General features: G+C 41.1%; 1 protein-coding gene across 1 annotated transcript in view; it reads left to right on the forward strand.

Annotated features, from left to right (window-relative positions):
* The window catches only part of DHTKD1 (dehydrogenase E1 and transketolase domain containing 1), a 54,200-nt gene extending 37,385 nt beyond the window's left edge, over positions 1-16,815 (forward strand). The window contains exons 11-17 of the mRNA XM_060006043.1: positions 1,355-1,505; positions 1,889-1,995; positions 7,328-7,492; positions 10,591-10,673; positions 11,019-11,188; positions 12,844-12,929; positions 13,746-16,815. Coding sequence (XP_059862026.1) covers positions 1,355-1,505; positions 1,889-1,995; positions 7,328-7,492; positions 10,591-10,673; positions 11,019-11,188; positions 12,844-12,929; positions 13,746-13,850 — 867 coding nt within the window. The 3' untranslated portion in view covers positions 13,851-16,815. The remainder of the gene's footprint in view (positions 1-1,354; positions 1,506-1,888; positions 1,996-7,327; positions 7,493-10,590; positions 10,674-11,018; positions 11,189-12,843; positions 12,930-13,745) is intronic.
* The last annotated feature ends 502 nt before the right edge of the window (positions 16,816-17,317 follow it).

The raw sequence follows: 17,317 nt of genomic DNA on the forward strand, positions 1-17,317 counted from the left end.
ACAAAAAAGTTGGATGTATAATGCAAAAGGAACTTTTTCTCATTCTGAGACATTTGAGCCATCCAGATAGAAACATCACGTTGCCAGCCTGATGCCCTACATGTGTATTTCCTACAAACTAGGTCATTCTCCTACATTACCCCAATGCAACCATCCAAGTCAGGAAGTTAACACTGAGACATGAAGACATCTGGTCCACAAACCCAGTTCAGAGTTGTGCTGCCTTGAACTGTCACATCTCTTTAGCCTCTTCAGAGATGTAATTTTATGTTCTGCTTTTTAAATCTTAACATGTGGTGATGATTCTTTTGCTTTATCATGCAAACAGGATATTAGAATAATGGATTCCGAAAGGTAGGCCTTTTTCAAGTAACTTTCCCCCCCTTTGTTTGTTTGTTTGTTTGTTTTCAATTAATTTTTATCGGAGTATGGTTGCTTTACAATGTTGTGTTAGCCTCCACTGCACAAGAAATGAATCAGCCATACACATACAGATATCTCCCCCCTTTGGGACTTCCTTCCCATTTAGGTTACCACAGTGCATTAGGTAGAGTTCCCTGTGCTATGCAGTATGTTCTCATTAGTTGTCTATTTTATACCTAGTATCAATAATGTATATGTGTCAATCCCAGTCTCCCAATTCCTCCCTCTCCACCTCTTTCCCCCTGGGTATCCGTACATTTGTTCTCTCTGTCTATGTCTCTATTTCTACTTTGCAAATAAGATCATCCATACCATTTTTCTAGATTTTTAAAAATTTATTTATTTATTTTTGACTGCGTCAGGTCTTAGTTGCAGCACATGGGCTCTTCGTTACAGCGCGTGGACTTCTCTCTAGTTGTGGAGCGTGGGCCCTGGAGCGCAGGCTCAGTAGTTGCGGCACGAGGGCTTAGTTGCCCCATGGCATGTGGGATCTTAGTTCTCCGACTAGGGATCGAACCCACGTCCCCTGCATTGGAAGGCAGATTTTTAACCACTGGACCACCAGGGAAGTCCCTCCCCCCACTTTGTTTTGTGACATTTTTTAAAAAGCTCTTACGACACCATTTTACTCTCAGCTTCAAAGGTGGGGCATCTGAGAAGTTAATTTTGCTTCTCCTTCAAGAAAATCTTTAATGTCCATATTCCAACCTTTTGTATGTCTTCCTCTGTTTGCCCCAACTTTTCCCATACACATCATTCATGGAGAGCAGGAGATGTCCTCTCTCAAAGGGATGCGGGGATGAACGAAAGCACAGCTGCCCTCATGGCCCTCCTCCCTTTTGAGCAGTTGGTACCAATATGATGCTTTACTTTAACTGATTCACATCCCATCTTCCCTGCACGACGGTTCTGTTCTCCTCCTTTGCCCTAGGTCAGCAACAGCCCACTGTCGGAAGAGGCCGTCTTGGGATTTGAGTATGGGATGAGCATCGAAAGCCCTAACCTACTGCCCATCTGGGAGGCTCAGTTTGGCGATTTCTTCAACGGTGCCCAGATCATCTTTGACACGTTCATCTCTGGAGGTTGGTGTTGGCCTATGGGTGTGTAGTGGACGTGTGGCACCAGCCTCACGGGGACAAATGACAGAAAAGGGGCCATAACTGCTTATGAGACTCCTGTGTACCACGGCATCCCCCCACTCCGAGAGTTGGGAGCCTGTTCTGTCATCCACTGGGGCATGGCAGCTATCAGGCAGTTAAGTAAGCTGCTAGGAAGAGCACGTAAGTCCTCTGTCAGCAGGAGGGCCTGTGTCTCCTGGGGAATGTGCTTGGCTGTAGTGATGAATGGTGCAATGAAAATGGTTTTGGGGGTCCAGCAACAAACTAACATGTGTCTCACCGCCCAGTCGCCCCGGGCTGTCCTGCACCTGCGTCGTAGCGTGCTTACTCCCGCTGCTGCTTTGCAGGTGAGGCCAAGTGGCTCCTCCAGAGCGGCATCGTGGTCCTCCTTCCTCACGGGTATGACGGGGCTGGACCAGAGCACTCATCTTGTCGAATAGAGCGTTTCTTGCAGGTATGTCCACTGCCTTCTGGATTCCACGAAATGTTTCCCTGCTTTCTAGGTGCTTTGAAATAGAACTGCCTCCTGCAAATACCTAATGTGAACCTTGGACTATAAGACCTTGTAGTATTTGAATGAAACAGATTTAATGCAATGTCAATCAATATTCCTTGGAAACGTGATGCCTCAAGCGTGTTAGTATCACGGTTTTACGGCAATGAAAGTGCTTCTTCTTTTTTTTTTTTAGTATTTATTTATTTAGGCTGTGCCGGGAGTTAGTTGCAGCATGCGGGATCTTTAGTTGCGGCACGTGGGCTCGGTTGCGGCATGCGTGCGGGATCTAGTTCCCTGACGAGGGATGGAACCTGGGCCCCCTGAATTGGAAGTGTGGAGTCTTACCCACTGGGCCACTCAGGGAAGTCCCTGAAAGTGCTTCTTATGCGGCAAATATCAGTAGTTTCTGAGTCAAGCTGATCATCGGAGTCATCTAGGGGCTTTTTATAAACAGAGATACAGTGACCAACCCCAGATCTAAGTAGTGATAGTATTTTTATAAAATGATTCGTGACCATTAAAAAATGTTAAACAACAACCGAGAAATTACCATTGTTATCTTTTGGTAAGAATCATTACCAATGCCTCTTTACGCATATTTCTAATATTTTATTATGAAAAATTTCGAACATACAGAAAAGTTGAAAAAACTTTACAGAGAGTATTCATATGCCCACTTGCTACATTCTACCGTTAATATTTTATTATATTTGTTTTATCATGTATCTATTCATCTGCCATCCCTCTATCCATAAATCCATATAATTTTTGGATGCATTTGAAAGTAAATGGAGACATCAGTACACATCACCCTAAGTACATGAATATCATTAATTATCTTAGCATACAGGCAGATAAAATATATAGAAAGGTGATAGATTAGTAGATAGGTAGATAGAACAGTAGCTAGATAAATGGATATAACTGGTTGGTTGGTAGATAATGACAGAGAAATCATTTCATAAAAATTAGATTACAGAAATAAATTGGAGGTAAATTAAAGAACTAGCTGTGAAATACAAAACTACAGTTTTTCAAAGAAATATATGAATGAGCATGCAAGAGATACAGTTTGGGAGTCATCAGTTTCCAGATGATATTTAAAGTCATGAGACTGGAAGAAATTATCAAAAGAATGAGTACAGTTAGAGAAGAGCAGTTGCCCCCAAACTGAGCCCTGGGATAGACCAGCAGTTAGAGGCTGCAGGGAAGGAGAACACAGGAGGCTGAGAAGGAGCAACCAGTGAGGCTGGAGGAAGGTCCTAGAAAGCAAGTGAAGGATATGTGTTAAGAAGGAGGACGTATCAAGGCCAGTCAGGATAGGACTGAGAATTAGCCGTTGGATTTAGCAATAAAGGGTTCATTTGGTGGTTGGTAACTGCAGTTTGTTTAGGTGGAGTGGTATTAGGAGTATATGGAAGGAGGAAAGTTTAACTCTTTTGAAAAGTTTTGCTGCAAATAGAACAAGGAAGGGGGAAATTTGCACCAAGAGAGGTTCTTTTTGCTTTTTTTTTTTTTTTTTTTTTTTGCGGTACGCAGGTCACTCACTGTTGTGGCCTCTCCCGTTGTGGAGCACAGGCTCTGGATGCGCAGGCTCAGCGGCCATGGCTCTCGGGCCCAGCCACTCTGCGGTACGTGGGATCCTCCCGGACCGGGGCACAAACCCGTGTCCCCTGCATCGGCAGGTGGACTCTCAACCACTGGGCCACCAGGGAAGCCCTTGCTTTTGTTTTAAAGATAGGAGAAATAACAGCATGTTTGTATGCTGATAGGAATGATCCAGTAGAGAAGAAAATATTGATGTAGGAGAGAGAGTAGAATGACTGGAGTGATGGCCTTGAGAGAGCAGGATGGGCTGGTGTCCACTGCACAAGGGATTGGATCAGCTCTAGACAGCAGCATGGCAGGTTCCTCTATGGTAATAACCAGAAGGCAGAGAATACGATGCAGATGATAGAACATGGTCGATGTTGTGGTGAAGGTCTGAGGAGATACTCTTGGGTCATTAGCCGAGAGTGATGATGCAGGAGGAGATCCTGGGTTAAAGCTGTGAAATAGTCATCTGGAAGAGGAGGAGAATGAGTGAATTAGGGAAATAGAAGATAATAGTCTAAGAGCACTGAGGGCCCACTTAAGATTCTTGGTCAAGATTTTAAAGTGAGATCCATCAGTGTGATTGTGTGTTTTCTCCAGCTTCATTCCCTGCATAGGTGCAGAAATGGGACAGATGGAAAGTTGAGATTAACTCGGCTTGTGGTTTGGAGTGAAAAAGTGTCAAGGGAGTTAAGGGTGTATGCAAAAGAATGATTATAATGATTGACTATGGAATTTAGCTTAAGTAAGGAGGAGAGAGGAGATGTGAAGGGTGAAGGCCCGTGAAAAGGTGATAGGATCAATATGTTGGTGGTATTGATGAGGCTGAAGGATTGATGGAGTCAGAGTGTTAAAGGGAATTGAGCTAGAAAGGTAGGAAGTGGTGGTCAGAGTGGAATGGATAAAGGAGAGCTTATGGAGAGATCCCTGTCATTGAAACCAGGATGTAGCCATGGAAATGGGTTGTTGAGGTAGGATGGAGGACAGAGTGATTGGAGGACAGGAGTTCAAGGAACCAAGTTGCCAGGGTTTTGAAAGGACCATCTACATATGCATTAAAATTACCAAGTCCGTGTTAATAATTTTCTCAAACCTACTTCATAGGATTACTGTGAGGCATAAAGGGTCAATATATGTAAATGCTTAGAACAGTAATCGACATTTATATGTTTGCTGTTTATTATTTTTATTATTATCGTTTCCTGTGCTTGCACTGGGATTACCTCAAGCTCTTTGTTTACACTACTAATTTTATTTTTAGCCCTGCAAAAGAATTAATATATCGATATGTAAAGTGAAGAGTGTTTGCTGTTTATATAAGCACTTGCTTACTTCATCTTCTTTCACTGTGATTATCTCAAGCTCTTTGTTCATGCCATTTCTCTCTTTTTTTTTTTTTCTGGTACGCGGGCCTCTCACTGCCGTGGCCTCCCCCGCCGCGGAGCACAGGCTCCTGACGCGCAGGCCCAGCGGCCACAGCCCACGGGCCCAGCCACTCCGTGGCACGCGGGATCCCCCCAGACTGGGGCACGAACCCACGTCCCCTGCATCGGCAGGCGGACTCTCAACCACTGCGCCACCAGGGAAGCCCCATGCCATTTCTTTTTCGTCCTGTCTGTTCTGCTTCTTGATGTTTCTTATTTATTTATTAGATTTGTAATGGTTGAGTTTGGTTCTCACTTGGTTTTCTTGGCATTGCACTCACCTTTCTTATCTAATTCTACTGTGTTATCTTTAAAACTATCTGCCCTTTAAAACACTGTTGTTTTTTAAAATTGTGGTAAGAACACTTAACATGAGACCTACCCTCTTAACAGATTGTTAAGTGTGCATTGCAATACTGTTGACTGTAGCTACTATGTTGTACAGCAGATCTCTAGAACTTATTCATCTTACATAACTGAAACCTTATACCCCTTGACTAGCAACTCTCCATTTCCCCTTCCCCGCCCCTGGCAACCACTGCTCTGCTTTCTGCTTCTCTGAGTTTGACTATTTTAGATTGCTCATATAACTGGAATTGTGCAGTATCTGTATGTCACTTAGCATAATGTCCTCAGAGCTCATCTGTGTTACTGCAAAGTGCAGGATTTCCTTCCTTGAATAGGCTGAGTAATATTACATATATAGATAAAAATACCTGTATACCACATAGCACATTTCCTTTATCCATTCATCCATAGATGACCATTTAGGTTGTTTCCACATCTTGGCTATCATGAGTAGTGTTGCAATGAACATGGGAGTGCTAATACCTCTTTGAGACGCTGATTTCAGTTCTTTTGGTTAAATACTCAGAAGTGGGATTTCTGGATCATGCAGTAATTCCGTTATTAGTTTTTTGAGGAGCCTCCAAGCTGTTTTCCGTAGTGACTATACCAATTGACTTTCCTACCAACAGGGTACAAGGGCTCCCTTTTCTCCACATCCTTGCCAATACTTATGTCTTTTGTTAAAATTGGCTGCCTTTTGCCTGCTATGTTCCTTTCTTTTTGTCCCCCCCCTTATAAAAAGTTATAAGGGGCTGTATAATATTTACATTGTTGCTATATCATTTTATTTCATCTTGTCTTTGATTATTTAGGGCAATTCTTCAAAACCATATAGTTTCCCTGAGAGGGTGTGGGTGAATTCCCCTTAATTTTCCTTCCCATTTGGTACCAATTTACCTTCTTAGAACAACAGTTGAGAATAGTCTCCAGTACATGAAGCCTGAGGACATGGCGTGGGAGGACATAGCTCTGCTGGACAGAGGGTTTTTCTTGCTAAATTCCGGTGTCCCTTCTGAGATTCAATAGCTAAGCCCATACAAGGGTCCACTCCCTGGTCAGGGCTGTGTATCACTTCCGTGGGCCTCTCTTTCCTTGGCATGTCCTGGCCCTGGAAGCGGCAAGCCTGGCAGCCCCATCTGCCTCCACTGAATTCTGCAGGGGCTTCAGCCCTAGATTTTGCCTTTTTTTACCCAGGGTGCCACTCACACCCTGTCACCAAATTGGAGGAGCCCAGTAAAAATCTCAGGATTTTGTCAACTCACTTACTTTCCTCTGTACTGCTTCTTGATCAGGGTTAAGAGACATGCCTCAAGTTTCTGTCCCAGCAGGATCTTCTGAGATTTCATTCCTTGCCCTCAATTTTTCAACCTCATTAGCTGCTCTCATTCTTGTCTCTAAGACAAACTACACTTACATTTACTCCATCAGGAGAGTGAGATTCAGATAGTGCATCCTTCCAACATCTTCACTCCACAGTCATCAGCATCTGTACTTTTCAAAAAGTCTCCTCCAGATGCTTCTTTTTTTTAATTTTTAATTTTAGCTCTTTTTGGTCATGCCACACGGCTTGTGGGATCTTAGTTCCCTGACCAGGGATAGAACTCGGGCCCTTGGCAGTGAAAGCTCCAAGTCCCAACCGCTGGACCACCAGGGAAGTCCCCACCTCCACATGCTTCCTGCAGTCAGCTGTGTTTGGAAAGAACCACGTTAAAACACACAGACTCGGCCAATGGGGAGCCATCAGGCTTCTCCTCTGGTGAATTCTTCACAGGTCATAAATTTACCTTCTGGTCTTTTTCTATAATGAAGAGACACATCTCTTCTCCTGCTCATTGAGAGCCCCGTGTCCCCCTTAGGATAGCCTGTGCCCTTAGGATGGAGTGAGATGACCCGACTGTCTGCCCTGCCTCTCACTTCCCTCCCAGATGTGTGACAGCGTGGAGGAGGGCGTGGACGGGGATACCGTGAACATGTGCATGGCTCACCCCTCCACACCCGCCCAGTACTTTCACCTGCTACGGAGACAGATGGTCCGGAACTTCAGGAAGCCCCTCATCCTTGCTTCTCCGAAGATGTTGCTCAGACTCCCTGTAAGTAGAAAAAGCTGGTTATTAGTCTTTTTTCTCCTGTCATTTTTTTTCCCCTGCATTTTCGTCTCTTGTCTGTATCTGATTGTAGATGCAAATGACAGAAGCATCTCTTTGGTTTTAGTTGGCCATGCTGCTTTGTCTCTCCCTTTTTCTCTTTTTTTAACCTTTCAAGAATAACTAGAAATCTAAGTCGCTCTCAGTTTCATTGTCATGAAGGACAGACATAGCAATTATTATAACCCTGGCATCCCAGTCTGAGCAGAAATAATCTTTCAGGAAAAGTTTCAAAGTCCAAATGGTCTCAGCGCTGCTATGTTGATAGTTGCAAGTTGGGAATTGAAAGTACTTCGATGAAAATGAGTGGTTTTAGTCATTGACTTTTATTTAGACTTTTTCTGTTAAATGATTTATCACCGGTAGCCTCCATTTCAAACATTGTAACAATATAGCTTATCACTACCTGGCTCTACAAGAGTATATTTTCTCTTGGTTTACCAGAACTAAGTGTTAAGCGCACATGTTTTTTTAAATCACACAAATATGCTAGTTTTCAAGTGGCAGAGTTCAAGATAAGAAACACTGCTAAGCATATATTTATCCCACCTGCTATAATTTTTGTCAGTTTTGTATGAGAGTCTGAATTAGGATTAACATTCAAAAAACCTCTGCATTTATTTGGTTGCCACTGCTGAGGTGAGCTAAGTCGTTTAGGACTTGGCTGTTTGAGATGATCTTGTGCTTCTCACAAAGCTTATAGAATGTGTATTTGGAAGTGAGGAGTGTTGAGGGAAGCTGCCAGTGATTTGCCTTCACCGGTTGCCTTTTTTGGCGCTTCTAGCATTTGGAGGGGAGTAAGGTGACCCTTGTTCTCACAGTCGGTCAAGGGTACTTGAGTGATCCCAGAGTGAGCGCCCCCTTAAATTTTGCTCTCCAGGCCCCTCACCTGTCTCACCCCAGCCTCAGGGGTCAATAATGAGGAAATGCACTTCAAGTTCTTTCACCAATGGCTGAAAGTTCATTTGTTTGGTCTGCTTATTCTCTCTGTGAACAACCTTATGAATTTTGAGATGGTTTCATGAGCATCATGGGACATTCAAGACAAACAAATTCAGTCCCTTTACACCATCTTTCTGATGGGGCTGCCTTGACACCGATATTTTGAAACAGCAATGTGAAAGGAGCCAAGTCAAAATGTAAAGTTACTATAATTTTGCTCTGGGTCTTAGTAGCGGCATGTGGGATCTAGTTCCCTGACCAGGGATCGAGCCTGCACCCCCGGCATTGGAAGGCAGAGTCTTAACCACTGGAACACCAGGGAAGTCCTGATCTGGGATTCTTGAACCCAACTTTCATTGTATCCCTAACATTGTCACCTGCTCTCTCAATCATAACTAAAAGGAGTGTAATGATATTAAATATAATGCATGTATATTATTAGGTATTGAGTGAACTATTAGAAGTTTTGTTGAGAATTTCTTTTGCTGTTTGAAACTGAAAATGAGTTCATTTTCTGGCCCTAATGCTCCACCCCTCTCCCCAAGTCTAATATACAACTTATTAAATAAGTGAAGCCTTCCTTGGGGAGCTTAAAAAACATCAACAGCTATCTTATAGACTTTCAAGTGAAGAACTACTCTTATTAAGTAGTCAAATATTTTCATTAAACATGTACGTCCTTTTGTTAATGGAAAGTCAGTACAACCAGTATTGAATTCTGATTTCTTCCTGAAAATTGGATTATTGGTACAAGTGATCTAGCAGAATATAATAGCCAGCCTTCTCTATCCATGGCCCACTCAGAGATGACTTGCCATGTAGCAAACATGACTCAGGGGTACAGGGAGTTTGTCTGTCAAGTGGTACCAAAATCCCACCCCAGTTTCCCACCTAACTCTGAACTCTGAACTCTGAACCTTTTGATTCCTGCTGTAGGAAGTGGGGACTGACAAAAGGCTCTGTTCAGAAGGGAGAAAGATTGCCTCTATCACACATTATTTACTAATATGCATAGCTGAATAGCTAATATTAATTTTTTAGGTTATATACAATATCCCAGCATCAGTATGGCTGCCCTCAATGGCCTAGTCTAAATGTCATATACCCATTTGAGACTAGACTATAGGGAAACTAACTAGATGATAGCAAAAGGGATCAAATCCCTCACCTTGGCTTCATCAGTTTTCTACTTTAAGTTCTTTGCAACAAGTGTTTTTTTGCCGCACCACGCAGCTTGTAGGATCTTTGTTCCCTGACCGGGGATTGAACCTGGGCCCTTGGCAGTGAAAGCACTGAGTCCTCACCACTGGACTGCCAGGGAATTCCCAAGTATTTCTTTAAATTGGGCTCAGTAATAACATTTCTTTTCATCGTGGAAATAGTCATATGTTGTTCCTACTTGTTCTGTTTCGTTTATAAATTATAGTCAAAATCCTAAAGACAGAAATAATTGCCCAACTCAGCTATTCCGGTTCACAATATAAATTCTATAAAAGGTTGTTTCTGATTCCAATTCCAAAAAGTTAAGGTGTAGTTTTTATTGATAATAAAGTTGAGTCATCACACTGCAATTTTTTTTTTTTGGCTGCGTTGGGTCTTCGTTGTGGTGCACGGGCTTCTCATTGCGGTGGCTTCTCTTGTTGCAGAGCACAGGCTCTAGGCGCGTGGGCTCAGTAGTTGTGGCTCTTGGGCTCTAGAGCTCAGGCTCAGTAGTTGTGGTGCACGGGCTTAGTTGCTCCGCAGCATGTGGGATCTTCACGGACTAGGGCTTGAACCTGTATCCCTTGCACTGGCAGGCAGATTCTCAACCACTGTGCCACCAGGGAAGTCCTCCACACTGAAATTTTGACTGTTAAAATTTATTGTGGCACCAAACAAAAGGCGATCTTATTTAACCTCAGAAAAATATTTTATTCTGAAGTAACAGAACAGATACTTTTGGGAAAGATATTTTGTTTAATAGTACATATGTTTACTTATAGCCCCAGGAGAGAATTTTGATACTAGATTTTGGGAAAGATCCCTGATAAATAAAAGCATCTTCAGGTCCTTGCCCTTGGTTGATAGATTTGTGGCTTTTTTCTCCCCCTCCCCCTCCTTAGGCAGCTGTGTCAACTCTTCAAGAAATGGCACCAGGAACAGCATTCAAACCAGTCATTGGTGATTCATCTGTGGATCCGAAAAAGTAATCTGACGTGGAGCTCTGTTTTCATACTCTGCAGTAGATTTGTAGTGAGTGGGAAAACTAGTTCATGTTAAGTGAACCAAGCGACCCAAATCTTCTCTATCCTTATATAAGTCCTTTAAGTTCATGGGGTAGGAGTTAGAATATGCACAAAAGAGTGAATTTTGGAGGCATATGTTGCTCAAGAAGGTTGGCCAGGGCACAGCATGAGTGAACCCCACTACAACGCCCCTGCTGCTTCAGTGGTGAAGCATTGAAATCTCTGTGGTCTCCCCCTTTCTTCTGCTACAGTTCTTACTTTAAGATATTTCTCCCCCGCCTCGCTGTCCCTTTTCTACCCAACAGGGTTAAGAGTTTAGTGTTCTGCTGTGGCAAACATTTCTATGCCCTGCTGAAGCAAAGAGAATCTTTGGAGGCCAGGAAGCATGACTTTGCTATCATCCGAATGGAAGAACTCTGCCCTTTCCCACTGGATTCGCTGCAGGAAGAGATGAGCAAATACAAACATGTTAGAGGTAAAGGGTCCTTCTTATTAGACTTTTTTGGTTTTAAGTTACCTGAAACCGATTTGAACTATCTCAAATAAAAAGATGGTACGGGAGCAGTGAGAGTTATTAGAAAGTTGAATCTCATGGAATCTGGAGATATGAAAGTAATACAACTGAAGACAATGTCTCTATGTCTTTTTTGGTGTCCCTTTGGGTGTCCCTTTCGTTCTCCCCCGCTTTCATATAAGACATCGAATTTCTTGAGTTTGGAGGGAATCAGTGCTATACAATCGTTTATGATACATCCAGTATAATTGTAAAAGATAAGCCTTTTCAACAGATGGGGCTGGAATGATTAGATATCTATGTGCACCTTATATAGAAATTAACTCAAAGTTGATCATAGACCTCAATGTAAAACTATAAAACTTCTAGAAGGAAGTGGATGAAAATCTTCCTGACCTTGGGTTAGGCAAGAAGTTCTTAGACATAACACCAAAAGCACGTTCCAGAAAAGAAAAAGTAGATTTTACCAAAATGAAAAACTTTTGCACTGCAAAGAATATAAAAAAGACAAGCCACAAACTGGGAGAAAATATTTGTAAAAACATATCTGACAAAGGACTCTCCAGAATGTTGAAAGAGCTCTGAAAACTCAACAGTGAGAAAACGTATAATCCAGTTTTTCAAAAGGTGCAAAAGAATTGAACAGTCATTTTACCAAAGAACCAGATGGCAAATACCCATATGAAAAGATCATCAACATGATTAGTGATAGGGAAATGCAAATTAAGCCAAAATGAGATATGGCTACATACCTATTAGAATGGCTAAAATGAAAACAAAACAAAGTCAAGGACTGATCAGGATGCAGAGCAACTGGGACCTTCATTCACTGCTGGTGGGAATGCAAACTCGTACAGCCACTCTGGAAAACAGTTTTGTCAGTTTCTCATGCAGTTACACACAGAGTTTCCTTACCACGCAGCAGTCCCACTCCTAGGTATTTACTCAAGAGAAAGGAAAAATCCATATGTGATTATTTATAGTGGCTGTATTCATAATTGCCCCAAGCTGGAAGCAACCAAAACATCCTTCAACTGGTAAATGAAGAAACAATCTCATTGTGCTTCCCTACAGTATCATGCTCCTTAAGAGTAAAAGAGAGTGAACTATTGCTAGCGGCAAAATGACCAACGGATTTTGCTAATTCACAGAAGCCCAAACCAAAAGGCTGTATACTGTGTGATTCCACTTACCTGATGCTCTGGAAAAGGCAAAACTTCGGGGATAGAGGAAAGATCGGTGGTTGCCAGAGGTTGGGGGTGGGAGGAAGAGCTGAGCACAAAGGGTCAGGATGAGGGAATATTTGGGGTTTAGAGAATTGTTCTGTATCATGATTGTGGTGATGGATACATGACTATGCATTCTCAAAAAAAAAAAAGACAACACTGTGCCATATTGGAAAGGTAATAATATATTTACTTGAGGATATATGTGTATGTGTGTGTGTATGTATATATATGTAACTATGTGTGTATATGTGTCTATATACATATATAACATGTATAGTGTGCGTATGTGTATGTGTGTGCACACACATGCACATATAGTGTGTCTGTGTGTGTAGTATGTTGTATATATTTACTTGAGGTACTGAGATGAACTTTCTTCTTTCATAGATTTTATTTGGAGTCAGGAGGAGCCTCAGAACATGGGTCCTTGGTTTTTTGTTTCTCCAAGGTTTGAAAAGCAACTGGCCTGCAAGGTGATAGCTCTTTCTCCTTTGCAGTGTTTTGTGTGTGTCCCTTTTCTCCTGTTGGAGTGCCACCAAATAGGTTTATCCCCTATTATCAGTCCAAAGCTTCTAAAGATAAACTAAAATATAAAACCTAGTTTTAGGCTCCTTTTTCAGACTAAACTTCTGAGTGTTTAGCAAGATGTATATGTGTAGCTACTAGTATCATGTTAAAAAACAAAACAAAAACAATGATTATACTCGAAAAGGTAGAACACCTACCTGTCGTCTACCGTTCCCATTAGCCTACTCAGCATTCTTGTCCCAAAGGTCAGTATCCAAGCCCCGGGAGAGGAGAGCGATGAGCTCGCTTGTTTTACAGTAACACTTATTCCAGGCCCACCTGCAAAGCTGGTAGACATCGGAGGCCAAATTCTTTGTTATGTTTTAGGAAGAGGAAAACAAGGAGAAGAACAGTTGTGCTTCTGTTTATCTTTCTATTCTGCTTTGATTAAAACTCAGGTCACTTGATACCAGTTTAAGGCACTCAAATCATTTTCACCTGTAAATAGTTCTAATTTAGGAAACTCTACAGCTAAAACCAACTAACAGTTACCTAAGAATAGGACAGATTCCAGAATATGTCTCACCTTATCACGCCTGGAATTTAGTTTTCAGTTGTGACATAGATCTCCCTGCAATCTATTTTATGTAACACATTATTTTTCAAAAAGGTGATTTATAGTTAAACAACTTCAGAGAAATACATGCACATCCCTGGACGAGCTAAGCAGAGCTCTGGTCTAGTCCAAATGTCATTGTATTTCTTTTCTGCTCCAACGCTAGCTCCGTCTGGTGAGCCGACCCGCGTTGCCGGTACCTGCTGTAGGAATCGGCAGCGTTCATCTAGAGCAGCACGAAGAAGTCCTCGCCAAGACCTTCACCCAATGATGTCCTAAAAAGAAACACTACTTACTTGTAAGAAAACTGCCATAAAAAGAAAGGCTCGCCTCCTCCACTCTCTCCTCCTTCCATTAGGTGCCACAAAAAGAATGTATTCCTCGAAGATGTTGGGATTGATGAGGACAGAGGAGAGGTTAATCTGGAAGAATACATGGAACAGCCAAAGGAATTGTTCATCAAGACGTGAATCCTACAAGTCACTTTCGTCCTTAAAAGTACCATAGTGTTATATTCTGTTAGACCTGCGTGGGTTGTAGAGCTAGGTCCTTATCCGGATGTTTCCAGACTCGACTCTTTCTAATTAACTGGCTGTACCCAGGAAAAGTTCTTGAGTCTGAATTTATAGTTGCATAGGGATTACCTCAACATTACCTCCCTATTTTCTTGACGCATGTGACTTTCATGAATTTTCCCTTTTTTATTCAAAGTCCCTGACTACCTGTATTTTCAATTTATGTCATCTCTGGTACTGCTTTCCAGCCACTGTGAAAAATGTTTCACCAAATCATTTTCACCTGTAAATAGTTCTAATTTAGGAAACTCTACAGCTAAAACCAACTAACAGTTACCTAAGAATAGGGCAGATTCCAGAATATGTCTCACCTTATCGTGCCTGGAATTTAGTTTTCAGTTGTGGCATAGATCTCCCTGCAATCTATTTTATGTAACACATTATGTAACACTATAGCAAAACTGTATTATTCCTGATTTGTGTTCTTCAAGATCACTATTTTACCCATTATCCTTAAATATAGGTCTTATTAAATATAAACCTCCGGGTGTATGATCCTTTAGCACAGTATTATCAAGCTGAGTTATAGTTACGATGAAATTGATTAGTGGTCTACTTTGCCGTAGTATCTTTTTTCTTTTTCCTTAAATTGTTCTTGCCGCGATACCTTAATATTTTTAATTACCTCTGGGTGTCTGATATGGGGATTTCAGCCCCTGGTTGATCATCAGCCTTGCCTCTAAAAGTCCCTGCTGTCATATGATGTTAATTTGTGATACTTAAGGGTCACTTTAACTTTGATAGCAGGAACTTCCCAACATCAGGCACTTTCTGGATTTCTAGAGGTCACCAACCCACTCCCTTATTCTGAAATTACGCTTATAACTGGAAGTATAACTAAATATCAGCAAACTGTGTACACTTACCTGGCTTGGTGCTGCAGAGCACTGCCATGTACCATGCTTGTGCTGGGACACTGTTTTTCTCAGAAATGGGGGAAGTACTGGGGCCCTGTAACACCCTCTCCACTTTTACTGGCAACTTTTAATGTCTTTCAGAATCAATGTATAGGTTGTTCTGGCCACAGCAGTAGATTCGTGATTCATATCTTAAACGTGTACATTAGTGTACTGATTTACCGTTTCTGTAATATTCACATCCCTTTTATTCCTATACACGTGAATGCTTTCTTCCTTCGCCAAGCCTTATAAATCATGTAACTTAGTGCAAGCCTTATAAATCATGTAACTTAGTGTCACACATGTCAACCAGTAAAATTACAAAGGTCTGCTTAATGAGAATGGTTATCAATGTTGTATATTGAACTAGAAAAAAAATAAAAGCACAGTGCCTTTTTTTTTCAGATCTCTCGGTTTCTTGAGTTAAAACATTTCAAAAGTCTGAGCACAAAATGAGATGGAAAACCAGATTTTTTTTTTTAGTTGAGATCTCTCCAGATTTCTAACTTTACACCTCACGAGTCTGTTTCCTGTTACATCTCCAACCTGAGCCGTGAAATGTCTTCTGTATCTTAACCTTACTCTCAATCACCAGTGCAACGTGGATCAGCATTTTGAATTACCTTGCAGGAAGAGGCCATTTGAGGAATTCCAGATCAAATACTCACATAATAAAGAATGGGATAAATATATCAATAATAAAGTAAAATATTTTAAAAATTGATAATGTGGTATTAATATCCCATTAATGTAAATCTATGCTAGAAGCACAGAGTCTGAACCACTGGACCACCAGGGAAGTCCCCCAAATTTTCTTTTTTATAAGAACAATTTTGCTCAGTTTTCCTATATTTTCCATACACATACTATAAGCAAAAATATTCTAAAGCATAGCCGTTTTGGGGCTGACTGTATTACCTTTGAAGTTTTATTATTTTAAAAAATTCCTCGGCTGGCAATAGAAACAGTATCACTTTTGCAAAATTGAAGAAATATGGTTTTACCAATTAAGGGTTACACAGGAAGGAAGTCACAGATTAAGAATCAAGACTTTTGGTCAAAGAAAGACAAATACCATATGATATCACTCATATGTGGAATTAAAATATGATACAAATGAACTTATTTACAAAACAGAGACAGACTCACACACCTGGAAAACAAATTTATGGTTACCAAAGGGGAAAGGGGGTGGGGGAGAGATAAATTAGGAGCTTGGGATTAATGGATATCACTACTATATATAAAATAAATAAACAACAAGGTCCTGCTCTATAGCACAGGGAACTGTATTCAATATCCTATAATAAACCATAATGGAAACAAATCTGAAAAAGAATATATATATGTATGTATATATGATATTGAATCACTTTGCTGTACACCTGAAACACTGTAAATCAACTATACTTAGATGTAAAGAAAGAAAGAATCAAGACTTGGGTCTTGAGGTTCCTCAAGCCTTACCTAATTTCTCTTAGATGTACTTGGATATTTGGTTTACATTTTTAAGCTTCTCAGAGGATTCAGGCTAAAACTATTAAATTTTGGAGAAATTTGGACAAAATGTTTAAATCCTCAATATTTGTAACACTATTACACAAGTAGACAATTCCTAAATTATTCTATGGAAGTAGTAATTCACTGTCATGTTTGTATTTAAATCTGATAAAGCACAATCTAAAGCAGACTGTTAGTTCCCCATGGCTAGCTGCAAAATCAGTTAATTTTAGCAAACTTTTAATAAAAGTACACTACTTTAGTGTTGTTTCCCTGTGTCTTCTCTGACTCACGTGAAGAACCAGCTATAATGGAACAAAGATATGATCCTGTAAGAGTAGAATGGTATTTCCTCAATAAATAGTTTATTGAACATGTGTTGCATATATGGCATTGTTCTGGACATTAGAAACACATGAAATTTAGAGATAAAATGGGTTGCCCACTGCCCCAATGGACTAATAATCTGAGAAGACAAAATACTTTACATGCAGAGAGAGATTCTTGCTGAATGTGCTTAAAACAAGGGGGAAGGTCATGATAGAGTGATATTCCTGATAGATGTAGATTAGGTGGTGTCTTGACGTTATGCAAGGAAAAGTCCTGAGTGGCAAGTAGTAGCAGAAAGACTGAAGAATCTTGGAAAGGGAATTCACAAAAGTTATCTAGGGTATATTCCCAGCTTGTTCCCAGGCTTTTCCTTGAACCAGCGAGCTGTCCCAGAAACAGGTAGTAAAGAGAGAACTTTTCGGGTAAGGGGCCTG

The sequence above is a fragment of the Delphinus delphis genome, chromosome 2, assembly GCF_949987515.2.
Source record: "Delphinus delphis chromosome 2, mDelDel1.2, whole genome shotgun sequence".
In the NCBI taxonomy this organism is placed as follows: Eukaryota; Metazoa; Chordata; class Mammalia; order Artiodactyla; family Delphinidae; genus Delphinus; species Delphinus delphis.